The sequence below is a fragment of the Hypanus sabinus genome, chromosome 1 (assembly GCF_030144855.1).
Source record: "Hypanus sabinus isolate sHypSab1 chromosome 1, sHypSab1.hap1, whole genome shotgun sequence".
Lineage (NCBI taxonomy): Eukaryota > Metazoa > Chordata > Chondrichthyes > Myliobatiformes > Dasyatidae > Hypanus > Hypanus sabinus.
Window position 1 is genome coordinate 22,820,769 of NC_082706.1, and position 27,857 is coordinate 22,848,625.

Here is a 27,857-nt window from a genome sequence, read left to right on the forward strand (position 1 = left end):
AGGAGAAACATCTGCGATAGGCTGAAACCAGTTCAAATGAATCAAGAGGCAATTACAAGGCCTTTTAAAAGTACTTTTGCTCCATAGATGCTGCCTGGCCTGCTGAGTTCCTCCAGCACTTTGTGTGTGTTGCATCTGTAACATTGCCTGCTTTTGCCTCGTTATTAGTACAGCTTGATGTACTGGGTCCACAGCCAGTTATTACACATTACACAGGCAAAAAATGGCCTTGTAATTGCCTCTTCATTTTCAATCTTTTCTTATTGATTTAAAAGAATAAGGATAAATACAAGTCAGAGGACAAAATATTTGTACAAAGAAAGGAATATATACTGACAAAATCATATATAGTATTAAGCTAATATAAAGAAAAAATTTCTGTTATTGAGAGAAAAGACCCCATTAAACTAATCTAAAACAAAAAAAAGGGGGGGGGACTGGGCAGTCCATTTTGAGGATACAATTTTAAAAAAAGGAAAAATCCTTCTGGTCAAATCTAAAACTTCATGGAGAAGAAAAAAAGATTAACTAAAAAGTAAATAGAATTAGATCATATGAAAATATTGAATAAAAGGTCGCTAAGTTTGCTCAGATTTAAAAGATGCCTCAAACGTCCGACTCCTAAATTTTCTCCAAACTTAAACACGACATAATGGAGGAGAGCCATGTAGTTGCCTCTTGACTCATCTGAACTGGTTTCAGCCTATCGCTGATATTTCTTTTGCTCCCAACTCTGCAACTTAACACAAACATGAAAGCAAATGGAAGAGATATATTTGTGGCAAGGTGGAGATTCCGCTCAACCAAATGGGGTGCACGCTGCTCCTTCCCTCCCCTAGCTGTAGGTCACTCTTGGGCAAGGTGCAGCACCTGCTGGGTCACCAGAGTCATGGGAAGCCATGGGAGCAGGTCCTGACGAAGGGTCTCGGCCCCAGACGTCGACAGTGCTTCTCCCTATAGATGCTGCCTGGCCTGCTGTGTTCCACCAGCATTTTGTGTGTGTTGCTTGAATTTCCAGCATCTATAGATTTCCTCGTGTTAGCAGGTGGTGGATGGTCGCATGAGACCAGGCAGGCAATCTCTGACGAATATTAATAATGGCTGGGGTCACCTGTCTTGCCCAGAAGAAAGCAGTGACAAAACATTTCTGTCGAAAATATTTGCCAAGAGCAATCACGGTCATGGGAAGATCGTGATCGCTTATGTCATAGGACACGACACGTAACATAGGGTTTAGTAGTGGAGATATTAACTTTCCCAATATTAACTGGGATTTCTCTAATTAAACCTGATCATGACAGCTTATTTGCAGATGCTATCCACCCTGCTGAGGATTTTCCAGCATTTGTGCTTTTCTATCAGATTAACAGCATCTGCAGTTTTTTTTAAGCGGAATTAGCAGAGACAGGATCGAGGACCCCGCTATGTGAGAAACTGCCTCGGCGAGCCTGGTGTAGGTCAGTCAGCCCTATAGATGGCGCTGTCGGAGGGGGGCGCCTTCCCGTTTCGATCCGTTGCTCCACCGCGCCGCCGCAACCCGCGCGCATGCGTCCTGCGACAAACGGACGAGCCGTGATAATCCGCAGTCTGTTCTCGGTTTGACACTGGGGCTTGTCTGAACCATATGCCCTTTGTCAGAACGAGAAATCCGATTCGGTTTCGCCGATAAGAGAATTTCATCGGTGAGTTGTAAATTGCAATTGTATTTAAACATTGACCCACCACCCCCCTTGAAGATAAAAAATGAATAGTCCAGATGAAGGGTCTCGGCCCGAAACGTCGAATGTTTATTCCCTCTTGTCAATGCTACCTGACTTGCTGAGATCCTCCAGCATTTTGTGTGGGTTACTCAAGATTTCGAGCTTCTGCAGAATCTCTTGGGTTTATGAACATATGAGGAAGGTGTCTTCCTGCCACGGAGAAGCATTTGACGGAGTGGTGAATCGCTCACCTTTGAGAACATATGGATCCCTAAAGACAGAATTGTTGGTTGAAAGTCTTTGCTCTTGAAAGTTGGCGTCTTGTTTTTTTTTACAAAATTATAAAAGTTTATTCTAGAACACATACACACAAGATACAGACTTTCAATATTTACAAGACAGTAAGTGTTCTCATTAAAATGTGGTTACCGCCGTCTACAAAAGTCTATACCTCGGGGTTGGCATCTTGTTATCAGTCAGTGTGACCTTGAGTTTTTTTTAGTGTGACCGGAGACAAGTACCTTTGCCCATGCCGGTCTCGCTGACAGCCCTTGATTTGGGCAATGGAGTCTAATGTTCTGTGGTGAGCTTCTCCCATCTAGCGAGAAGTCCCTGGAGCACCAACCGCTATTGAATGAAATGCAGCGTCAGGTTTATAGTGTTGTGGCTACTGTAAGCTACCGTTGAAAAGAATCAAAGGGGAATTGGTGGGCATTGCTATGAAGAATGAATTCCGGGGTTACAAGTAGTTAGAGCTTTTTTGTCATTGCTGAAGACGAGATTGCAGTGCTGTGCCATTCAGTGCAATAGAGTACGCTGGCAATTCAATTACTAAAAACACAATGACTAAATTTAAAATAACGTCTTGGGTTATTTAGAATGATATTCAAGTTGCAACTGAATCAAAAACAAACTACTCTAAAATTAAGAGAAACAGTGGCTGCCCCATTCAAGTATTGCACATGCCCATGGTTAAATATAATATAATATCAAGTATTATGCCCTTGTATTGCATTCAGAGATTGTCCATAGTGCCTGTGGACTATGGGTGAGTGAGCAGCCATTGTTCAGTTGTACGATAGCCTTGGGGAAAAAGCTGTTTTTTAGTCTGGATGTCCGTGCAGAGATGTTTCTGCATCCCTTGCCAGATGGCAAGAGATCTGACAGGTGGGCTGGGACAAGTCCATCACGATTTTGCCAGCTTGCCATGGACATCCTGAGTTGTAGATGGTTTCCATATCTGGTAGTTGTGTTCCAGCGATGCTCTGTGAAGTCCTGATCACTGACTGAAGCGCTTTATGGTCGATCTGGTGTACGGTACTGTCAGCCAGTAGGTCAGTATGCTCTCAGTTACATCGGTAAAAGTTTACTAGATTGCTTTTGGGATAGATTTACTCCCTTTAAACTCTTAAGATGTATAGACACTGCTGGGCCTTCACTACTGAGCAGTAAGCAGTGGGATTGCGTCTTTCAGAGCTGACATAGATTTGATGGGCCAAATGGCCTCCTTAGTCATAAGATGTGCTTGGCCACTGATATACATTTGAGTTGTTGTGAGTATAACTGGTAATCTCTGTGTATGTTAACAAATAATCAGTTGAGTAAGTCAGTAACTTAGTGTGTGTGAGATCCTGTAGTTATATAGGTATCTGTTAGTCTCGAGAAACCATGGATTTATGCCTTGGAAAGCTTCCAGGGCACAGGCCTGGACAGGGTTGTATGGGAGAGCGGCAGTTGCCCATGCTGCAAGTCTCCCCGCTCCACGCCACCAATGTTGTCTAAGGGAAGGGCAAGGGCCGATACAGCTTGGCACCAGTGTCGTTGTAGAGCAATATGTGGTTAAGAGCCTTGCTCAAGGACACAACACGCTGCCTTAGCTGAGGCTTGAACTAGTGACCTTCAGATCACTAGACCAACGCCTTAACCACTTGGTTACGTGCCAACACAATGCTGTAGTACATGATGGGATATTGGTAATGGCATGCATGGCACTCCTGGTATGTTATGCAGAGGGAGAATTACATAATCTGTGTTACTCAAAACAAATTTAATTTGAATTGGTCTCTTGAAGCAACAGGCTGAATTGCCTTGGGGTACATTGACCAATAATTTTAATCCTTCTTCCTGATTTTGCTCTTTAGGCAAGATTTGGATTTGCTGTGCAGTCTGCCCCCTTTGCTTTCTGTGGCTGCAGCGTTTGATTTTAGCTCACGCTGGCGCTTTTCCATCTGGATGGAGTTTACCTCTCGACGCAGGAAGCAGAATTTGCGGATAAAATTTCAGAAGAGCTGGAGTGTCTCCTTTCACAAACCGTTCACAATCCGAAAAAGTAAGTAGGCCGGTTTCAGACTGTCTCAGTTTGAACATGTAAGGAGTGAACTTGAAAAGACACGTTTTGGACTGGAGGGTTAGTTGTATTGTTGGGTCACAGTGCTGGATGGCCTTCTCCCTGATCAATTTTAGTGGAGCTACCTTGTTGGGGGCGCAGTCTTCAAAGAACAACTCGGATAAACCCATTACGCACGTTCCTTCTAGCATTCCAGACACTTGATGGTCAGTGTGGATTCAAAGGCTATTGAGGAGCAGAGCCTTCTTTTATATCGGATAATACTGACGTGCAGCTAGGAGAGCTGCTGTCTTGTAGGTCCACTGGCCCATGGTTGATCGTGGCCTCTGGATCTATCTATGTGCATTTTACAAGTTTTCCCTAAGACTGGGTGGGATTTTCCCAGGTGTCCTGCTTTCCTTCCCAATCCCAAAGTCATGTTGCCCCAGTGTGTAAGTGCGTGGTGGAACCTGGAAGAGTGAATGGGAATGTGGGGAGAGTTTTAAAAAAGAAAGATCAGTGTAAGTGGGTGCTGAGTGGTTTGCATAGACTTTGAGGCAAAGAGCTAGTTTTGTTTCAATCAAATTATTAGGCTTTCACATTTCTCATTAGAGATAAGTACAGATTTAAGCTGATAGTCTGTAGTGTTGTGGAGTGGCAAAACCCTGAACATCCTCTGCACAGCACCATCCAGAGACAGAGAAGCAGCTTCAGCGGCAGGTTGCTGTCAATGCATTGCTCCTCAGACAGGATGAAGAGATCATTACTCCCCAACGCCATTTGGCTCTGCAATTCAACCACCAGGGGCAAGACATGTTAAAGTGCCGGGGTTAGGACTGAGCTTAAGTTACCACTCAATGCACTTTAGTAAACTATTTAAGAACTTTTTAAAAGCTATTTATTAATGCTTTTTGGGAGGGTGATTTTAGATGCATATCATATTTATACTGAGTTAAATACTGTATGTAATTAGTTTTGCTACAATAAGTGTATGGGACACTGGAAAAATGTTGATTTCCCCTTGGGGATGAATAAAGTATCTATCTATCTATCTAAATGATAATCCAAGCCCATGGCTGTCCCAACAAATGGATGTGAAAAATACCACGGTGCTACTTCAAAGTTAATTCTATTGTTCAGGACAAAGTTTAAACCCTTAACCAACACTCCCAGGATAGACAACACTTCACTTGCAAATCTGCTGGGATTGTCAGTTGTCCAATACTGCCGATCAAGCCTCCTCTACACAGGTGAGACCCGTCGTAAATTGGGAGACTGCAAAATCAAGAACCTCTGTTCCATCCAACAAAAGCAGGACTTCTCTGTGGCCAAACATTTTAATTCCGATTCCCATTCTTGATCTGACATGGTTGTGGCCTCCCCTTGTGCCATGGTGAGGCTACGCTCAGGGTGGAGGAGCAACAACTTATATTCCATCTGAGTAGCATCCAAACAAATGGCATGAATATCATTTTTTTTTCTTAAAAACCCTTTCCCCTCCTTCTGTCCCCCACTCTGTTCCCCTTATCACTTCTCACCTGTCACCTCCCGCTGCATCCCTTCCTCCTTCCCGTTCTCGTGGTCTGCCCTCCTCTCCTATCAGATTCCTTCCACTCCAGCCTTTTATCCTTCCATCCATCTGGCGAGAGCTCCTTCCCCTCCCAACCACCTTTTTATTCTGTCATCATCTCTCTTCTTTTCCGGTCCTGAGGAAGGGCCTTGGCCTGAAGCATCAGCTATTTATTCATTTCCATAGATGCTTGCCTGACTTGCTGAGATCCCCCCAGCATTTTGTGTCTGTTACTTGAAGCACTTGATGATTATCACTCTGTTGTCTGCAGGAGGCTGCCACTTTCCTTGCATCACAAAATTAATTCTTAGTGGCTGTGGTAAAGTGCTATAAAGTACAAATATGTGTTTATAAATCTAAGTTACTATTTGTTGTTAACTTTGTCGTCTGTCTGTAGAGTGCTGCTGTTCCCGCCGCTGCCAAGTCGTCTGCGTTACTTGATCCATCGGATCGTGGAGAACTTTGACTCTCTGAGTAGCTTCTCTGTTGGAGAGGGAGATGGGCGGAGAACAGCTGTGTGTCTGGCTGAAATGAGGTAAGCCAGAGAGACTTGAGGGTAGAATCTTGGGTTACCTTTGTTCAGCTGATCTCTGTTCCTCAGAGCAATACAGATTCTGTTTGGCAACTCAAACAATGGTGTATTCTTTGAATATTGGCTAAATGGAGTCCAAATACTTGGCTGAAATGTTAGAGAATTTGGAATTGGATAATCCCTAATGAAACAAATACCAGGAAAGTTGAGAATATTCTATGGATCAGGGGGCACCTGTGGAGAAAGAAACTGAGTTAATGTTTTTGGTCAGTCAATTTTCATCAGAACTGGAAGAACCTGGGTTTTAAGATGTAGAGACTGGGATGAAGGGAGTAGAGATTAAAAGTTGTTGAAAACGGGAGAAATTGAAACTGACCCTTAAGAAATTGGGATTGAAAGAGGCTTCTTGCAAGAAATGGTGGTAGGAATGGGGGTCAAATGAATTTCAGAAGATATTGGCCTTTCTAGAAAGTTTTCTGAGTATAGATGAATATCTTTGGATGACAGATGATTTGGAGGCAGATGCCTGATATTTCGCCAGGTGAATGGTATCTTACCCTGAAATATTTTGGTTGGAAGTACACATATCTTTAATGTGGGGTATCTAAATAGCTAGATTCAGTTTACGTACTGAATAATGAATGGACTCCTATGCTTCAGTTACCCTGCTAATTCTGGGTCTTGGTGGAGTTAGGGTTAAGCCATGTGAATGTTACTTTGCTCCTTCTGGGTCTTTGTGGAGTTGTGGTAAAGCCAAGTGAATTTTTCCTTTTCCAGTTCCCCATTTGAAAGTTCCTGTTAAATCTGCTGCCATCACCCTTTCAGCCACTGCTCCTGGTCGAAGTCAAAATCAGTTTTAATCTCACTGTCGTATGTCGTGAAAATTGTAGTTGTGTGGCAACAGTACAGAGCAATGCACAGAAGTTATTATAAATTACAGTAAGAAAAATAGATGAAATAAGTAAGTTGTGTAAAAGGAGGGCAGAAATGATGAGATTGTGTCCATGGGTTGTTTCATTCTCTATTTAGAAACCTGATGGCAGAATGGAAGAAGCTATTCCTAAAATATTGAGTCTATGTCTTCAGGCTTCTGTGCCTCCTCAGAATAGTCTATCAAATAATTTTAAAAAAACAATGAAAATCATTTCCCTTCCAATTCCTTTGCCATTGTGATTTACCTTAACCAAAACTAACACCTCCATACCCTGTACTTCAAGGAAAATGATTCCAACTTTTCCATCTCTTCCCCCAACTGGTCCTTTATCCCCTTTACCTCCATACATCTCTTCTGGAGTTTCTTAAAGGCTTACCCATATTTTCAAAGTTAGGGCATCCACCACTGCAGTTTTAGAAGGTTAATATAATATCCAGAAGAATTGTGTGATTGGAACTAGAGTAATTAAACCATGAATACATAGTAATTTTCCTTCCAGTTCCTGTGTTAGTTGATAAAGATTAATCAGTTTCCAGAATTGCATGTTTGAGTGTCAGTGTAGCAAAACAGTAGCAACTTCTGTTCCTGATCTCCACATTGGCTGAAGCTGCTTAAGGTTTTCTCTAGTCAGCAGATAGAAAACTTCATCCTTGGAATCTGTGGCACAATTGTCTTCTCAAAGGAAACAGTCCTTCACCCCATCATCCTTATAAAGTGCTATTCCCTCTCCATTTCTCAAGTCCTTCATTGCGTTTGCCTTCCAAACTGCATCCAACTTGCCCAGGATTCCTTCAAACTGGTTTTCACTCTGTCATAATGTGAAGATAGTTCTGACCAAAATTACAAACTGTATCCTGTGTGATGGTGACGGAGGTGATCTATCCTTCCATGATCTTGATCTGTCTGCAGTTTTTTGACCTTTTTTTTGCCACCTTATTCTTCCAGGTGAGGCACCTCTGTAATGAGTTCAAGCTTATCCATCCATTTCCTCCAAAAGGACTATAGCCCTGTTAGGTTTGGAGGCTTGCATGCCTCAATGACCCAGAGAGCTATGTTGGCTGGAGTCAGGGCTTTATGCTTTGGCTCTTGGTAGGGTCACACATGCCAGACACATCAACGGTAGAGGCCAGTCTAAAAGTGGTCCACTGGTCCCCCAGGTTTGGGGTTTGAGCTCAGGGCTAACGACACTGATGGGTAAAACAAAATAGTTCGGGAAACAGCAATGAAGAATCCGTCTACATCTGAGTGTGACAGTATTTCTGAGTCTCCACCTGGGACTTGCATGACTGACAGTAGTGAAAACCGAGAGGAAACTCCTGACACGCTGAAGGAAGTCCTGAACACTGCTAATGAAGAGGACCTTCGTTGCTGCCCTGAATGCCAGCGGGGTAACAGGTAGTAAGTTATCCATCCAGTAGTAACCAGAGAATTTGAAGCAATGGCTTTTCATCCCATGTCAGTATTTTTTCCTTTGCTATCTCCCAAGGGTTTAGACCTATAAAGGTGTCCCTTTTTATTTTTTCATTAATACACTGACACTTGGCAATGTCATCCTAAAAACAAGACTTCACTTTTTCCCTGATATTGAAGTTGCCCAACTTTACTACTTTACCATTACCACCACCTGTCATGGTCTTGCCTGGGTGGTGTCCAAATAGAGCTTTTCACTGTATCTTGGTAATGTGACAATAATATACTAGTTCTCGAACCAGAGCATCTGTGGGAAACACATATGGTGAGAATGTGCAAGCTCCATACAGATTGCACCGAAGGTCAGGATTGAACCTGGGTCACTGGAGTGCGAAGCAGCAGCTCTATTAATTGTGCCGTCCTGTCACCCTTAAATACCAGTAGATCAAGTGATCCTTTGAGTCTGCGTGACTATTGAATAAAATGGCTTATCCGCCCTCTTAACTCCACTTTTCAACCTGTTTTCATACTCTTCAATATCTATAGGTATTGTTCTGGTCTTTAATTGACCAAGTATTTGCAGCATTTTGCAGCTAAGTTTACCAAGACTCGCTACCCTCGGAAAAAGGAAATTTTTCCACATATCAATCCTACCTTCACTAACCCTGTCCCATCTTGTACATTGATTATTTTGATTTGTCAGCTGCAACAAAAGGTTCAATATGTAGATTGATTTGAGACATGGGAGATTGACCATTCTGCCTAGGTGGTTAGTGTTAGAGTAATTTTTGGGTTTAGGTCATTTACATTTAGCAAATGGCTTTGGCTACCAGTCTTCAGTTCCTTGACAATGTATTGTGGATTTAACTTGGAACAATGCATTCCTAGAAGCTGTGAATCCCAGTCCACAGACCTGCTGGTGTTTGTGGGATGGATGCAAATCAGAAGGTGAAGTTTGAATATAGCTTCAAAAGAAAGCATTGTGTATTCTTTGTAAATATGGATTGTCCTTTGTGTTTAGCAAATAAATATCGAGCCCCATGTTGGGCCAGCAGACCTTTGCACCGAAAGCATCTCCATAAGATGCCTGCTGTACCTTGTTTTGTCGAATAAAGAAGCTGCTTTGTATCTATCAGTAACTCTCTCTGGTGATTCCATTCATACAACAACAGTTAGCTCAAATCACAATCTATAAGAGCAGTCAATAAAATTTGGTTGGCAGACAGACAGACATACTTTATTGATCCCAAGGGAAATTGGGTTTCGTTACAGTCACACCAACCAAGAATAGTGTAGAAATATAGCAATATAAAACCATAAATAATTAAATAATAAGTAAATTAAGCCAAGTGGAAATTAGTCCAAGACTAGCCTATTGGCTCAGGGACTCTGACACTGAGGGAGGGGTTGTAAAGTTGTAAAGCACTCAAACTATTTCCTGTCTCTCACAAGAACTATTGGCAACTGCAGTACAAGTGTGCACTGTTAATGTCAGTGAGATAAATAAAATGAGGCAATACACATTGGAGTACTTGTTTTGTCAAAGGCACGGATATATTTTAATGTGTTTCTAATCCCTGTGCTTCCCAGATTACAGTCTCTGGATGGGAATGAGACCCATATGAATATGCCATGGAAGAGCAATGATGAGGAAACGGTAACACTTGGACCTTTCCATGATGGGGCTTCAAGATACCACAACTTTGCTGCTGGCAACAGCAGATCCAGGAATAAGCCTGACAAAGCCAGGTATGCTCATTGCCAAAACAGAGTGGAGAAAAGAAGAGATGTCAGATTCAATTATAAAAGGGATGGTAGATACAGGAATCCTAACAGCAGCAAGAGTAAGGAAGGAGGAGACCCAAGAAGAGGCAAGGAGGAGAAGGTCGAGCTGTCTGGACAGGCTCTTGAAGATGCCAATAGAAAAATGACTCGTGCCGAAGAAGGGAGGAAATGCACAGTTTCAAATCAGCAGTACAAAGCTGAAGATAGAACAGATCCACCCACTGAAGACGTGGCAATTGGTCCAATATTGAATGATGATGAGCCAAAGGGAAAGCAAGGTACCGGTTCCAAAGTTGAAGCGACTCAATCCTTTCATGAGAAAAGAACAGAGAATGATTGCCCAAGATTGGAAAATGCTCCAGGTTTGTTGGAGGACGCCAAGGATTCAGATAAACCTCAGACATCAATGCATACTGTAAAGTCATCAGAAGTCATAGGTCACAGCTTACAAGTGGACTCTAATCTTCAGTGTGAAGACAATACTGCTTTAAATTGTGACCAGTCTGAGACAAGTTACACTGTAGATGCTTGTTCTGTGGAGAGCAGGCACATGGAAGACATACTGGAGGACCGGGAGACAAGTAGCAACATTGACAATGTGACTCAATTACTAAAACCTGGTGATTTCAAGGCAGAGGAAGAGGTTGTAGTTGGAGTGAAGACTGAGAATGTTGGGGAACATTCTCAAAGTCCCAATGAAGATTTGCTTAAAGAGGTAACTGAATTCTGAAATTATTTCCAAAACACCGATGTATTTCAATAATCCATTTGAAAACATGGAGTTGAAATCAATTGGCATAATTCATAACTCTTAAGTATCTTTTAACTTCATTCTAGCTTGTTGTGTATAGTTGAACAATGCGTGGTCCAAAAAAAAGTGCGAGTGATTGTCTTTGATGTTTTTATTGTGATCACAAGACCCTGTTGGACATTTGTAATGTAGAATACTAAAGTCCAGCTCATTGTTGAAACTGTCGGGAGGGGAGCTGTGTTAGCTCAGCTGTGGCAGTTGCCCAGGGAAAGAGATGGTAAAGCAGTGTGGGAGAGCCCTCAATGGGTGCTTTGGAATCCGTTCTGGGTTGGGGGCTGGCCCCTCCATTCAGTTCTCGCTCAATGATAGCCTCTTATGCTTGCTTGGTGGAAGCACAAGCTGGGCACTGCATGACTTGAGCTATATTTTTTTTCTTTGAGACCATATGTATTTCTGAAATCACAACCATATGTACTATTTATGCTAGGTGCTGTTGGTAATGTGTTTTGCACCTTGGCCCCAGAGGAACACTTTTGTTTGGCTGTATTCATGTTACATTAAATGATAATTAAACGAATTTGGACTGTGCCGAGGCAGTACCTTCACTATATGGTGTGCAGAGCATCACAGAGTCAGCTGGGAACCACTTATTACACAGCATTTGGGATAGATGTTAACTCTTGCATCGTGTGAATGAATGACACTTTATCAAAAAAAAACAAAATTATGAAGCAATATGTTGTGTTCGCTCACCTATAACTACTGATGAGGTCCAAAGCCAGGAGGTAGAACAAAGCCAGAACTGGAAATGAATGCAGATGAAGATGACATACAGATCAGCAGTGCTTTGTTTGAATAGTGGAAAATATCTAGGAAAGATGGTCCCTCATGCTCTTTAAATGTAAGTTCTTCTAGTGAGAGGTGATCAACATTTCTGTGCTCTTAAGTCAAACTTCTGATTGTTTCAGCTTTCATCCTGCCTGGGGGAAAGCAACATCAGCATTGAACAGCCTCAGTGTGACTATTCCACTTACCTCTCAGGGGAATCACAAACATACGATGTCGACTTTGGGCACATCATTGAAATCTATGACTTCCCTCCACATGTGAAAACAGAAGACATACAGGAGGCTTTCGCAAACTTTCGGTAAGTACTGATTCTCTCCCTTTGTGCCTGTCCTTTAGAACAGTGCTTTACTGAAGCCAACCAGGAGAATGCAGTGATGAGAATGCAAGATAATTGAGAAGTTAGATAAATGTCTGAACATTGAGTTGAAAAGATGCCTTAATTGCTATCAACAGTTGTGTGAATAAAGTCACCAGAGAGAAGTACTGGTAGATATGAAGCAAACTCTATTTGACAAAATTAGGTACAGTAGACATCAAATGGAGACCCTTTTGGAGGAAGGAAGTCTTTTAAGCACTAGGCAACATTTTAATGTGTTGAAGATCAAAGAAAATTCAGGACAAATCCTAATTTACAATGCTTCCTTTGAACTACAGACCCCTTTCACACCTCCTGGCTTCACACCCATAACAGACACCCAAGTACACACGAATAATAAATTTAAATCTGTTATCTGATCTTTCAGTTTACTGTGGTGTCTTCCAATTAACTTGGTTCACAGTTCTTAGGGACCAATTATTCAGAGTTGCATTTTAGATTTAATCTTCAATGCATTTTCAAAACTAAAGGTTGGTCACTGAAGTCAATATTCACTACATGCTGTAACCCCCAAAACGCCCTAACATCAACCATGTCCCAGTCCCTGCTACAAAATTCCACCAGTAACTAAATGCAACTAATAGAGAGGAAGGATGTTGGTTCCAGTCAGAATAACCAAAATGGGTTAATTTTCCATTTATTGAGATACAGCACAGAATAGGCCCTTCCGTTCGTGCTGCCCAGCAATACCCCAATTTAATCCTAGCTTAATCACAGGAGAAGTTACAATGCCCAATAAATCTACCAACCGGTATGTTGTATGTCTTTGGACTGTAGGAGGAAACCGCAGCACCCAAAAGAAACCTACACATTCATAAGGAGAACATATAAACTCCTTATAGGCAGCGGGAGGAATTGAACCCACGTCATTGGTACTATAAAACATCATGATAACTACTACGCTGCCATACCACTCTCGTGGACACCTTTACGGAAAATAGGTATAACCTTCACTACTAGTAACTATAACAGAGCTTTAGTGCAAACCTAGGGCGTTTGTTTATGTACCAGAGATACAAATCCAATGAAATGGAGAAATACATAGACTCAACTGTAAAATTATATTTTAAAGTAAGCTGTTGGCACTGCTTGATAGTTTAAGGTGACGTACCCTTTGATCACTGTGAGCATTGGAGATTTATAGGCTAAGACAAACAGTTTCCAAAGATTGGTAATAATGCTGTACAGTTTGCTGGATTCAGGGATGTTACACATCCTTTGGAATAGGCATCTGTCTGTTTCTATGGATGTCGACAAACCAATGGCATTGTTTCACGGAGAATGGGGACGGTAAAAGCTAATATCTCCCCTCTCCCTCCCTGCACTTATAGCAACCAATGCAATGAGCTGGTGGTTGTTCTTGCTACCTGAATTAAGTGATGCTGATTTCAATGTCTGAGATCAACCAATCTACTTTCAATGTGAGCTGTTGTCCTGCAGAAATGCAAGTCTTCTCTGATACTTCTGTTTTTACATTTGACAGTGATAAAGGCTTCAGAGTAAAATGGGTGGATAGTTCGCATGCCTTGGCAATATTTTCAAGCCCAGATTCAGGTAAGGGCCTTTTTGGTCTTCTCACCTGTAACCTAGTTTTCTCATTGCACTACAGCAAGTTGTTTTGAGACTTATTTTGCCAGTTAGATGTGTGTGGACTGGGGTTTAAAGACAGTCAGATTCAAGCTCTAAATCAGGTTCTACCAACACTACCAAATAACTTTTTTTGTAATGCCAGTTGGTTTAACCACCTATCTGTACAGTCCTCTGAGAATACTATACATTCTGCTTTTGGCTTCTTGTGCATCCCAGGTTGATCTGTTATGTGAAGGTTGAACTCCATTCCAGCTTAGCTGGTGCAGATTTACCTATAAGTTCAAAGTACATTTATTATCAAAGTGTAACCCCTTGGGTCGCCTCAGGCTCGCTCAGCTCATTCCCGTCTAGAGGGAGCAGCCTTCGGCCCCGCCAGACTGGGTAATCAGCTGGTGTGGATGCTGTGTGATGTCCCTGCCTCGCCCAAAAACAGACAGTACACCATATGCGATTAAATGAGTACAATTTATAAAGGTTACTATAACTAAGTGATTAATAACGATACAGTATATATGAAGAGAAAATTAAAGAAAAGGCGCCAAACTTATCAAAGTCCAAATCACTTCGTGCACAACCGTTGGAGCTCATTTACTGAAGTCTTCTGGCCACCATTCGATCCCCTCCGAACTCCTCGACTCGCAGCTCAGGACCCTCCGAACTCCTCGACTCTCCAAACAGCTCAGGACCCTCCGAGTGGTCAACCAAGCACATCTAGCTTCATCCCCCCCCTCCTCGGAGAATCTCCCAGCCTCGGACCCCCCTTTGGGGTCCGATCCTCGCCCAGCTTAGAGCATTGCGTCCTCTCTCGACCCCCTCGCGCCGATCTGCCCAAAAGCCCGTCAACAAAAGCTTACAGACTCAGAAGAAAGAACATTAATCCCCATTTGGTTTACAAAGGAATACCATTCTCGTTATCAGTAAATTAGCATTCCTGCTAGTTAACAAAAGGAAACCCTTTCCCAACAGTAACAAAGAAAAAAAACCCCTTTACACACTTCCTCCACCAAATAAAAGTCATGTCCTCATGACTACTAAATAACTCGCCACCTTTCCTGCCAACACACCGTAACCCAAGCACAAACAGTGATATCTCCTCCCCACACAGTAACCCTCACGCCCTGTTCCTCAGGCGCTACTTAGGCCAACTATCTGGGAGTTCCCTAACCCTTCTGAGGCCTCCGTACCCCCTCACCTAAATCCTTCAGGCTCGGACACAACTGGGGATACCTTGGGCCCACTACCAACTCCTCTCTCAACCTTTCACTCATGCCCCACACTACACACAGCTAACCCTCCCCGCTACACCTGACTCAATGGGAGAAGGGCCAAAGGTCTCTTCCTCAATCGAGGGAAAGTCAGCAAAAGGCAGCATGTACCACACATCCAGCACATCATCCATCAAATCTGTATTCTTCCTCATTCCTGTGATCGGTAGCTGCTGTTTGATCTTCTCCAAACAGAAACACGTGGCCTGCACTGCTCCAGCAGTCTCTTCAGCCTCCTGTTCAGTATTCACTGCACTTCTCTCCAGCTTTTTCTTCCTCATGACTTCTTCCAGATCAACTTTCAGGTTTTGTACTTCATTTGAACTGTCGATGGTCATCTTCAGGTTCCCTTCAAGCTTCCGCTTCTCTCTTCTGAGATTCGTCTGTAATTTCTTCACCTCCGCAAACTCCCCTCTCCGGGTTCTCAGTTTGCTATTACCCTCAGTCAGACAACTTTCTTCATTCTCTCCAACTTGTAAGTCTTCCGAATGGTTCCAGATCACTTTCTCCAGTCTCTCCGTCTTCATTTCAAACTTGATTCTGTAGAGACAGTAACTCACGAGCTGTGACCTTCGCCAGCCCTGGCACGTGTCCCGAAAACACTTTAACTCGGTAGTTCTCAGCTGCTCCTGCAACGACCTCACTTCATATTCTCCTGAGGCAAATCCAAACACCAAGAGATCATCCACATACACCAAAACTCCAAACGCCTCCACATCCCCTATGGTCTTCCACCTGCCCAGCAGGAAGGTTGCAAGGGCTCCAGATATGCCCTGTGGCATCTTTTTGGACCCGAAGACTCCTAGGGAATTTATAACGGCCGTCTTCTCCTTGTCGGCCCCACTCGTCGGGATCTGGCAACATCCACTCCTCAGATCCAGCACCTTAAACCATTTCGCACCACTCAGACAGGCCATCGCCTTTCCGGCCCTCAGGGCCATATTCTGGACACTGACAGTGCGCCTCTTCAACGCAATACAATCCACACACACGCTGCCTACGTCTTCCACGGCTTCAGGGGCCAGTCGCCGCAACCTCTCTCTCTCTCTGTGGTCTTCAGCAGTCAACTCCCCTCCCTCGTGGTATTTCGCAGCGTCCACTAAGAGGGTCTCTCCCTCAGATACTTCCCCCAGGCCGTTCCGCCACTGGCTCTTGTTTGAATTCGGTATCAGCCCAATGCTGCTACACACGTCCACACAAGCAGCTTGAAACTCTGGGTGCATCGACAATGCCTCCAAACAGCGCTCACCCGCCTCCTCCGGGCAGTCCCCCAAGCACACCAGCAGGATATTGGTTCTCTCTAGAACAGAAACGCTGCCCGTCTCAACAGGGTCCGGACACATCAGCATTAACGATTCATGAACCTCAGTCTCCTCCACATTTGCCTCCAAGAACTCCATTTTCACTGACCAACAACCGTCGTCTGGATAATCACCGGCACTGGTACCCTGAATGTGTGTCTGTGTGAGTGTGTGTGTGAGTGTCTGTGAGTGAGTGTGTGTGTGTCTGTGTGTGTGAGAGAGTGTGTGAAAGTGTGTGTGTGTGTGTGTGTGAGTGTGTGAGTGTGTGTGTGTGTGAGTGTATGTGTGTGTGAGTTCGTTTGAGTGTCTGTGTGTGTCGTCAAGGGTAAATGCTTCCAATAACGGTTATGAAACAAACTGTACAGCAACTTAACTGGCACCCCGGTGCCGAGGATGGCTTTAACTTGACTTCCATCCATCCGTAAAAACACCTGTGCGCTTGGTCCCTCTAAGCCTTCAGGAATAGGGTCTGCTCCTTTCAGGAGTTCCTTGGTACATTACTGGGAACGTGCTCCCCCAGAGGCCCCAAGCCTTTCCCCCACTGGGCCTCCTCTAAGTTTCCCGACACCTCTCGAATCAACGGAACAACTGATCCCTTTGACAGATCCCCTTGGCACCACAAGCAATTTATCTGCCCCCTAGGCAAAAAGAGATACCCTAAAAACTTCCCACCAATCTCCTGCCACGGATATGATAAGCCCCCCAGCTGCGGCATTTGACTTCCTGTCGAACCACACGCATTTTCCCACACTTTCCCAGAACTGGCAGCGGTCACTTCGAGGTAATTGCGCCTGACAGTTCTAACAAAGTCACCAGCCCGCCTACTCAAACTTTCAACCCGTCCCTGTCGCTTTTCCTCAGCCAAGCACTGCCACTCACCCAACAACTGAGAGGTCCGCTCCGCCCATGCCTCCGACCCTTTAGGGCTGGACATTATTCCAACAACCGGGCGGAGCCCACCACTGCTGAAACATCCCAACCTGTCACTCCTCAATCTCCAAACAGTACGGACAACCCATGGTCCCACCATCATTTCGTCAGCCAACAGCAACCACCCCACCCAACACACACACAGCGATAACCAGCAATCGCACACCCACAAAGGCACACCAGCTCTTCGCCACAGACACAATTTAAAGAGGGTGATCACACAGCTTCCACAGAAATCAACCCCGGACGAGCACCTCACAATGTAACCCCTTGGGTCGCCTCAGGCTCGCTCAGCTCGTTCCCGTCTAGAGGGAGCAGCCTTCGGCGCCGCCAGACTGGGTAATAAGCTGGTGTGGATGCTGTGTGATGTCCCCGCCTCGCCCAAAAACAGACAGTACACCATATGCGATTAAATGAGTACAATTTATAAAGGTTACTATAACTAAGTGATTAATAACGATACAGTATATATGAAGAGAAAATTAAAGAAAAGGCGCCAAACTTATCCAAACCACTTCGTGCACAACAGTTGGAGCTCATTTACTGAAGTCTTCTGGCCACCATTCGATCCCCTCCGAACTCCTCGACTCACAGCTCAGGACCCTCCGAACTCCTCGACTCTCCAAACAGCTCAGGACCCTCCGAGTGGTCAACCAAGCACATCTAGCTTCATCCCCCCCCCCCTCGGAGAATCTCCCCGCCTCGGACCCCCCTTTGGGGTCCGATCCTCGCCCAGCTTAGAGCATTGCGTTCTCTCTCGACCCCCTCGTGCCGATCTGCCCAAAAGCCCGTCAACAAAAGCTTACAGACTCAGAAGAAAGAACATTAATCCCCATTTGGTTTACAAAGGAATACCATTCTCGTTATCAGTAAATTAGCATTCCTGCTAGTTAACAAAAGGAAACCCTTTCCCAACAGTAACAAAGAAAAAAAACCCCTTTACAAAAGTATGTGTAAATTATACAACCATTAGATTTGTCTGCTAACAGGCAGGCAAAAAGCAAGAAACCCAAAAGAACCCAATTTTAAAATAGACCAGTATCCAATGCACAGAGAAAGTGGGGGGAGAAAACACAAATCCTGTAAACAATAAAAGCAAGCAACAGCATTCCAAACCAAATTGAGTCCATGGACCCAAATCCCGCAGCAGCCAGAATAGTCCCATAGCCTTGGTCTTAGTTCATCATGTAGTGGGGCAGATTACCGCAAAGCTCGCAGATAGGAAGTGCGTAGCGGCCGGAGCAGTTTCAATTCCGAGGAAAGCAGAGTAAAATGTCATGGTGCAGAACTGGCTCAACCCTTGCCTCCAGTCCCGACATCCTGCCCTTTCGGTCCAACTGGCCCAGTGTTTACATCTATCATTTACCACGGTCATGCTTTCTACTAGTCCTATTTTCAGCTCTCTGCCCCCATTTTTAAGACCCCTCTTAAAATGTATCTCTTTTATACATGTCCTGGTTTCTTACGGGAATTGTTGCCAAATATTGCTTGGCAAGAATTTGGTGAAAAACTTGGATGTTGTATCAAATTAAAGGCACTTAAATTATGCACGTTAGTCTCTGCATACTGGTAGCTGTTCACATGCTTGCTGTTTCTAGCTCCTTTACCATCTTCATAAAGAATTCTATCACTGATACATGATCAGAGTCCCTGCTAAATGTCAAGCTTGCTCCAGAGAACGGATGATGTGGGGAAGAGTGACTGACACTGCTTGAATTATGTATTTCACAAATAACTGACGGAGTCTGAATATAACAAGCAGTATTTTTGAATGTATATTTTACAGGTGATTCTTTTCTTTACTCACAGCTGCTGAAGCCCTGTCCATCAGCCATGAGCAATTCAAAATGCAGCCTTTGTCTCAAGCATCAAAACAGTCAAAATTAAAGGTTTCCAGATGTTCAGGTAAAGGAACTGGTTTCTATCTACACCTTGGAGGCATACAGTTATTAAGTAGGGAAAGAGGTTATTCATCGATTTGATAGCCTTCTCCAAAGCAGTCCTATTCCGTTAAGAATACACTACATTTCCTTTTTGAAACAACCTTCCAAGTGAGATATCAGTCCTAGATACTATATCATAAGAGGCTGAACGACATTACTTCAATGAACAATGGGTTGCTTAGACCATAAGACCTAGGAGCGGAATTAGGCATTCAGCCCATTAAGTCTGCTGTGCCATTCCATCATGGCTGATCCTGGATCCCACTTAACCTCATGCCTTCCCACTTATGCCTTCTCGTCATACTGTTTGATGCCCTGACCAATCAGGAAATGATCAACTTCTGCCTTAAATATACGCACTGACTTGGCTTCTATTGCAGTCTGTGGCAGAGCATACCACAGATTTACGACTCTGTCTAAAAAAAATTCCTCCTTACCTCTGTTCTAAAGGATCGCCGCCTCAATTTTGAGGCTGTGCCCTCTAGTTCTGGATGCACCCACCATAGGAACGGCCTCTCCAAATCCACCCCTATCTAGCCCTTTCAGCACTTGGTAGGTTTCAATGAGATTCCGCCCCCCCCCCCCCCCCCACCAACATTCTTCTAAACTCCAGTGAGTTTAGGTCCAAAGTTGCCAAACGCTTCTCACATGTTAACCCCTTCATGCCTGGAATCATCCTCATGAACCTCCTCTGGACTCTCTCCAATGACAACACATCCTTTCTGAGATATGGGGCCCAAAACTGTTGACAATACTCCAAGTGCAGCCTGACTAGTGTCTTATAAAGCCTCAGCATTATCTCCTTGCGTTTATATTCTATTCCTCTTGAAATAAATGCCAGTATTGCATTTGCCTTCTTTTTCACAGACTCAACCTGTAAATTAACCTTCTAGGAGTCTTGCACGAGGACTTCGAAGTCCCTCTGCACCTCTGATGTTTGAACCTTCTCCCCATTTAGTCCCTCTGCACTATTGTTCCTTTTACCAAAATGCATTTTTTGGACAGCGAAAGCCAAAATCTATCATCAGGTCCTGATTTTATATATTTTTATAATATACTAAGTATTTGTTTGTATATTTATAAATATAAAATTATGATGTGCTTCAATATTTCCTTAGTAAAGGGGTAAAATGCTATTAAAATAATTAGTAGGATTAGAGGGGAGATGAGGAGGACTTTGCCCAGGGGGAATATGCTGCTTGAAGTAGAAACCCTCTAAACCAGGGGTTCTCAACCGTGGTCCACGGACCCCTCGGTAAATGGTAAGCATCCATGGCATGATAAAGGTTTGGAACCTCTGCTGTATACAGTATTTGGATCTGTACTTCTGAAGAGCCTCGACCTGCATGGCTATTGACGAAGTGCCTTGGGGGACAGAGAAGTGATGAGCTGAATTCCTACCTGTTGTGAGGTAAAGTTTCTGTAATTTACTGCAGTGCTGTGGATGGGTTCTGCATTGTTGATGCTGTTTCCCAGATGAGAATTTACAACGAATTTTGTGCTTTGTTCCATTACATCTACAACACTTAAACCATATTTTCTTTTTAATCTTTTGCTATGTACTTTGGTAAACAGCTGTATTTGCCTGCAAATAGAATTGGAACATTTTAAAATTTGCCATTGAGAATAATAAAGCATTTCAAAAAAGCTCATATTTAAATCCCTGGCTCTTTTTCATAATTGTGTCATGAGATCTTTAATGAATGAAAGTCGACTGAAGTGATTGAAAAATGGCATCTCAAACAGTACAGAGCTCTTCCTACGCCAGGGGTTCCTAACTTGGGAGTCCACAGCCACTTGCTTAATGGTATTGGTCCATGGCATAAAAAAAGTTGGGAACCCCAGTTCTATTCTATAGTGCTAGCTGAGAACTTTTGTTACAGTGTCTAGGGTCTAACAGGTGAAAGTGGCGCCAACTCATCCACAGCTCATTTTGTCATGCCTTGAGAATATGATGGGTTAACTCGTTTCCTTTTGCTTCTTTGTATGTGGTTCTTTCTGGTTTACAGAAATTTTAAAAACACTATTTTGATTCAATGTTTATAGAATTCCTGCAGCCGGTGAAAGAGAGGGCACAGGTCAATACTGCCATCGCCAAGAGGCTGGTCAGCAGGGCTCTCGGCTTCCAAACCATTGAACGCAGAAGGCAGCCAGATCCCAAGTCCAAGAAAACAAAGGAAAATAGAGGTGCGTGTCAATTTGTCCATGGTGTTGTGGAATATTTTTCCAAATTCATCATTATTCCACTGGTGAAAAGTGTCCACAGAATAATTCTTGTAAAGATGTTGGTTTTGTATGGATTAGAAATGGGATTTGAGGCTACAGGTTGATATTGAGCACTAAATATTTCACAAGTTGTTTCTGCTTGTGTATACTATATTGGTTGTACTGACTGTGAAACTAGACTTTGGTTATAAGATGGACATAAATAAGCTAAAACATAGAAAATGCTACAGAAAGTAGTGGACACAGTCCAATCCATCACAGGCAAAACCCTCCCCATCATTAAGTACATTTACATGGAGCCCTGCCAGAAGAAAGCAGCATCTATCATCAAAGACCCCCACCATCCAGGTGGTGCCGTCTTCCCAGTAGCACTATCGGGCAGGTTAAGGCGTTGGTCTAGTGATCTGAAAGTCGCTAGTTCGAGCCTCAGCTAAGGCAGCATGTTGTGTCCTTGAGCAAGGCACTTAACCACGCATTGCTCTGTGACGGCACAAGTGCCAGGCTGTATCAGCCCTTGCCCTACCCTTGGATAACATCGATGGCATGGAGAGGGGAGACTTGCAGCAAGGGCAACTGCTGGTCTTCCATACAACCCTGCCCAGGCCTGCGCCCTGTAAACTTTCCAAGGCGCAAATCCATGGTCTCTCAAAACTAACGGATGCCTATATCAGGCAGGAGGTACAGAAGTCCAATCACCGGCTTTAGGAACAGTTATTATCCTACAACCATCAGGCTCCTGAACTGGCATAGATGTCTTCAATCACCACTGTTCTGTACTGATTCTACGATCTATAGACTTGCTTTCAAGGACTATTTACAACTTATATTCTCAGTATTATTTTTTATTTGCACAGTTAATCTTCTTTTGCACATTGGTTCTTTGTCAGTCTCTTCTTATAGATAGCTTTTTCTTTGTAAATTCTAGTGTATTTTAAGTGCCTGCAAGAAATTTCAAGGTAATATAAATGTATTTTGATAATAAATTTACTATGAACTTAACAGCACCAAGAACTTTAAGGGAACTTCTTCCTGAAGTCTGGAGCAAAATTTATGTCTAAATCATTGTTACCTAAAGATAATTTAGTCATGTTGTCATTTGTCGGAGCATGCTATGCATTAGTTAACACAGTCACTGAACTTCTCAAGTAATTTATTGACAGTAGATTGTTGCAAGATGCCCTGGAGAACAAAGAGGCGGTCATTTAACCCCATCAGTCTGTTCTGCAGGTTATGCAAAATGCTGTATAAATGTATACAGGTAGTCCCCGAGTTACGAATGTCTGACTTACGGACAACTCATACTTACGAACTGAGGAAGGAGAACACCGTCCACCATTTTAAGTTGTTTAATTTTGTATTTGGCTTAAAATTTTCTTAGTAAGATTCACCCTGCCTCCATCCCCCCCCCCCCCCCCACCCCGTTCCAGTTGGCTGGTGGCGTAGTGAGATCAGCGCCGGGCTAGAGAACAGAGTTTCCCGAGTTTGATCTAGCGATAGACCATTCTCATGCTGGGTTGATGTCGATCCTGTGACTCTGTACCATCCAAGCCAGGTTGACGTCGAGCTCGCAACTCAACCTTGTAAAAAAAAAACACTGCCACCTCCAGTTTAAATTCCCACGCGGAATATTGTGGAGGATCAAATACCCAAACCCAGCACATTGTCCCATTTAGCCTGTCTCAGTGTGATGGTCCTTAGAACCCAGCAGACCTCGGGAGCCCACAGTGTTTCTGTTCCATTGACGGGAAGCGATTGCGATTGAAAATAAATTGGACATAATAAAGCGTTTGGAAAGAGGTGAAACGCCTTTGGTCATTGGAAAAACGTTAGGCTACAGTCGTTCAACAATCGGAACAATTTTAAAAGATAACGGAAAAGTGAGAATAATGGAGCATATGAAAGGCGCTGCTCTGATGAAAGCTACAATTATTACTAAGCAATGCAGTGGTTTAATTATTGGAATACATATGTTTCTTAAGTGTTTTATATGCGTAGAAAGGTAAAATATATACTATATACTAAGACAAATGTTTGACAAACTGACGCTAAATAATACTGGATGTACAAACGTTTGTACTTGTTCCGACTTCCGTACAAATCCGACTTAAAGACGGACTCAGGAACGGAACTCGTACGTAACCCGGGGAGTGCCTGTATTTTTGAAGGCAGCAGGGCAGAGCTGGACAGTGCAATGGAAGAAGAGTTAATTACTCAGATGATTTGCTTGACTGATTGTAATCATCCTATGGTATTTTTGGTGAAATTGTCTCAAAGCCTCTTTTAGGAGAGGAGGAGGACAATTAAGTTTTGGAGTATTGGCTTATCAGATGACTCAAACCTTATCCCACATTTGGTTCTGTCCTTCTAGTTCAACTGGACAAAGCTGAAGATGACACTAACAACAAACTGGTACGTATTAATATCCAGCTCTTGTTCAGCTTGAACTCTGATAAGAACCATTATTTATACTCTGCTTGACTATGTATTTTGCTCTTTCCTTGCTTGGTCCTAGTTCTCAACAAGCTAATTGTGTGTGTTCGTAGAAATGTGGAACTGCCTAGTGGTCATTTGGTCCATCAAGTCAGTGCAAGTTTGTAAACATTGCCAAGAACAAAAGGAAGTCTCCTAAGCCCCTTCAAAACAGTTCCTGAGATGAAATCTTGGTTACTGACCATCTGATGAGCAACTCTTCGAAAGTGCACCCTTGGTACTACACTGGCGTTGCAAGTCTTGATTTTCTGTGCTCTCCATTGTGAACTGAATCCAAACACAACTTTTGAGGCAAAATTTCTGTCAATTCAACTTTGGCAAAAACCAGAAAGAACACCAAAATTCAGGACAAGCAGAATGCTTTGGGTTCAGTCTAATGCTTCCTCGTTCAGGTTTGACCTTGCCTAGTATTACATCTCTAACAGCAAATCAAGGGTTCCAGTCTCACTACAGGACTTACATTAATGTAATGTGGCTCCCTTTGTATGTTCATGGTTTCATGGACTGTTCAAAAATCTAATAGTGGAGAGGAAAAGGATGTTCCTAAAATGTTAAGTGTGCATCTTCAGGCTCCTGTACCTCCTCCCTGATGGTGGTAAAGAGAAGAGGACATGTCCCAGAAGGGGATGGTCCTTAATAATGGATGCCAACTTCTTCAGATGTCTCAGTACAGGACTTGTCATAGTTGTCATATGGGTATTGCTGACAATGCCAGTATTTATTGCCTATCATAATTGATCTTGAAGGGTGTAGGTGAACTGGGACGGTGGCATTTCAAGGTGAAGGTGCTCAAACTGTGCTGTTGGGTGAGAATTTCCAAGATTCATAGCTGACAATGATGAAGGAACTTGAGACGGTGTGTGACCTAAAAGGGGAAACTCAAAGGCAGTTGTCCTTGGAGGTAGACAACAAAGTTTTAGGAGTTACTATCAGAGTAGCCTTGGAGAAGAACTGCAGTCCATTTAGTATTGGTACACTCTGCTGACATGGTTCAGTGTGTCTCATGGTGTATGGCTTCTTGATTATTGTTGGAGATGTACTCATCCTGGAGAGTGAACATTTTCTGTTGTACTCATGGCCTTTAGCTCACCATGTCTATACTGATCATAATGCTAATCTAACATGGTTCATATCACTCTACTCCCTGGCTGTTCATGTGTCTCTCTGAACGGATGTCAAATATTGGTACGTATCTGCTTCTACCACCTATCTTGATAGGATATTCCAGGCACCATAAGGTGAATGGGGTTGGCGGTGGGGGAGGAAAATGTTTTCCCCAATTCTTTAAACTTTCCCCCTCCGACCTTCAACCTGTGCCCACAAGTATTTGACAATTCCACCCTGAACTGATTCCACAACTATTGACTCACTTTCAAGGACTCAACAACTCGCGTTCTCTGTTATTTATTTATTTGTTTGTTTGTTTGTTTGTTTGTTTGTGTATATTTCTACAGTTTGTCTTTTACACATTGGTTGTATCAGTCTTTTTGTGTGATTCCATTGTATTTCTGTTCTTTTGCGTATGTTTGGAAGAAAACGTATCTCCAGGTAGCATATTTGACATGTATGCACTTTGATTATTTACTTTGAACTAGATTTAATGAAATAGTGTTGCACTATACAACATTTCATTTTTGAATGATCACATGCTAATTATGATCTGGTATTCGTGTGAACATTGGGCCATTGATTGAGCAAATGAGGCCAACCATTAATAACATTCTGCCTTATCCCTTTTTGTATTGGCTGCAGAATTCTGGTGCTGAGCAAACCTGAAGTACCAAGGCCTGGACAAACTGGTGTGATAAAGGTTATATGCAGATGATTCACACTAAAGAACTACTGTCCTTTTAATAAAAATAAATAAGCTGTGCACTTTAAAGCATGATTAAAGTAACCTCCGAGGCGGGGGATGTTGTGGCACAAACGTTGTGTTCAGTGTGATGTTTTTCTTTCAATGCTACCATGTCCATGTACTTGACCTTGCATTTATTGACTATCAGAGATCTGCAGATGGCTGGCAAGAGGTGGAAATATGGGCTTTACTAACGAGCCATACAGCACAGAATCAGGCCCTTCAACCCATCTAGTCCAGGCTGAACTATTATCCTGCCTAGTCCCTTCCACCTGCATTTGGACCATAGCCCGCTATACCAACCAAACTTAAATGTTGAAATTGGATCTGAATCCACCGATTCTACTGACAGCCCCAGTCCCTAGTATGCCTTCTCTGCTACTTGTCTCATACCCCTCCTGCGGCGCTCCACCCTCACCATTCCCAACATCTTTTGCTCCTGCTCGATTTACAAACTCGCTCTCCACTCCACATTGACAAATACAGTACTGTGCAAAATTCTTAGACACCCTATCTATATATAAAGTATGTGCCTATGACTTATACACAATACGGAGTATGCTGGATGAGATTGCAGCCTCCATTGATTAATACATTTGTAGACACTGGTTAACACTAGAGTCCACACACTCCAGCTTAAGTTATTGTTGTCTTTTACCTGGGCCACCTGTGATTCATTGGTTTCACCAGGTCATTGCTAAGTATTTAAGGATTCATCGGAATCAGATTTATTATCACTGACATAAGACCAGAAGACACAGAAGCAGAATTAGGCCATTTGGCCCATCAAGTCTGCTCTGCCATTCCATCATGGCTGATCCTTTTTCCTTCCCTCCTCAGCCCCACTCCCTGGCTTTCTTCCCGTAACCTTTCATGCTGTGGCCAAACAAGAATCTCTCAATCTCCACCTTAAGTACGCCCAATGTCCTGGCCTCCATGGCTGCCCGTGGTAACAAATTCCACAAGTTCACCACTCTGTGCCTAAAGAAATTTCTCTGCATCTCTGTTTTAAATAGATTCTGAGGCTGTGCTACCTTGTCGTAGATTCTCACCACATCTACTCTGTTTAGGTCTTTCAACATCCAAAATGTTTCAATTAGATCTCCCCCCCCCCCCCCCCCAATCCTTCTAAATTCCAGTGAGAAATGGCTGGGTGCCACTAAATGTTCCTTTATAACCCTTTCATTCCTGGAATCATCCTTGTGAACCGCCTCTGGACCCTCTTCAATGCCAGCACATCTTTTCTTAGATTGAGGAGCCCAAAACTGTTCACAATACTCAAGGTGATGCCTCACCAGTGTCTTATAAAGCCTCAAACCACATCCCTGTTGTTATATTCTGGACCTCATGAAAAGAATGCTAACATTGCATTTGTTTTCCACACCACCAACTCAATCTGCAAGTTAGCCTTAGGGTGTTCTGCACAAGGACTCCCAAGTCCTTTTGCATCTCAAATTTTAGGATTTTTCTCCCCATTTAGAAAATAGTCTGCACATTTATTTCTTCCACCAAAGTGCATGACTATGCATTTTCCAACATTGTATTTAATTTGCCACTTTCTTGCTCATTCTCTGAATCTGTCTTAGTCCTGCAGTCTTCCTGGTTCAACACTACCTGTCCCTCCACCAATCTTTATATCATCTACAAACTTGGCAACAAAGCTGTCTATTCCGCTCAGTCTCCAGGATGCAGTGTGGTGGTCAATTGCTGCTTATTCTTTCTTCCAGCCAATAAAAGCCTATATCTCGCCTCACGTCTCTAAGAGTTATTGATGGTGCATCAAGAACACAGCTAAAAGCCACAATGGTGGTGATGACAATTTTTTTTTTCAAATAACGCACCATGTTTTTTAAAAAAAAGAAAAAAAAGCTGTCTATTCCATCATCTAAATCATTGATATACAGCATAAAAAGAAGTGGTCCCAACACTGACACCTGCGGAACACCACTAGTCACTTGCAGCCAACCAGACAAAGATCCTTTTATTTCCACTTGCTGCCCTCTACCAATTAGCCAATGCTTTAA

The 27,857-nt window shown here is 43.2% G+C and overlaps 1 protein-coding gene across 1 annotated transcript; it reads left to right on the top strand.

The window, feature by feature from the left end:
• The first annotated feature begins 1,547 nt into the window (after positions 1 to 1,547).
• LOC132391886 (coiled-coil domain-containing protein R3HCC1L-like) lies at positions 1,548 to 25,897 on the top strand. Its single transcript, XM_059965626.1, has 10 exons — positions 1,548 to 1,682; positions 3,842 to 4,029; positions 5,994 to 6,131; positions 10,063 to 10,972; positions 11,977 to 12,155; positions 13,717 to 13,787; positions 19,129 to 19,224; positions 21,309 to 21,449; positions 23,857 to 23,897; positions 25,731 to 25,897. The coding sequence occupies exons 3-10, from the start codon at positions 6,127 to 6,129 to the stop codon at positions 25,752 to 25,754; spliced, it is 1,467 nt and encodes a 488-aa protein (XP_059821609.1). The 5' UTR covers positions 1,548 to 1,682; positions 3,842 to 4,029; positions 5,994 to 6,126; the 3' UTR covers positions 25,755 to 25,897.
• Positions 25,898 to 27,857: the final 1,960 nt, after the last annotated feature.

Coding starts and splice junctions, on each gene's coding strand:
- LOC132391886 (XM_059965626.1), top strand. Junction 10,973..11,976: donor ATGAAGATTTGCTTAAAGAG/GTAACTGAATTC, acceptor TGATTGTTTCAG/CTTTCATCCTGCCTGGGGGA. Junction 23,898..25,730: donor ATGACACTAACAACAAACTG/GTACGTATTAAT, acceptor TATTGGCTGCAG/AATTCTGGTGCTGAGCAAAC.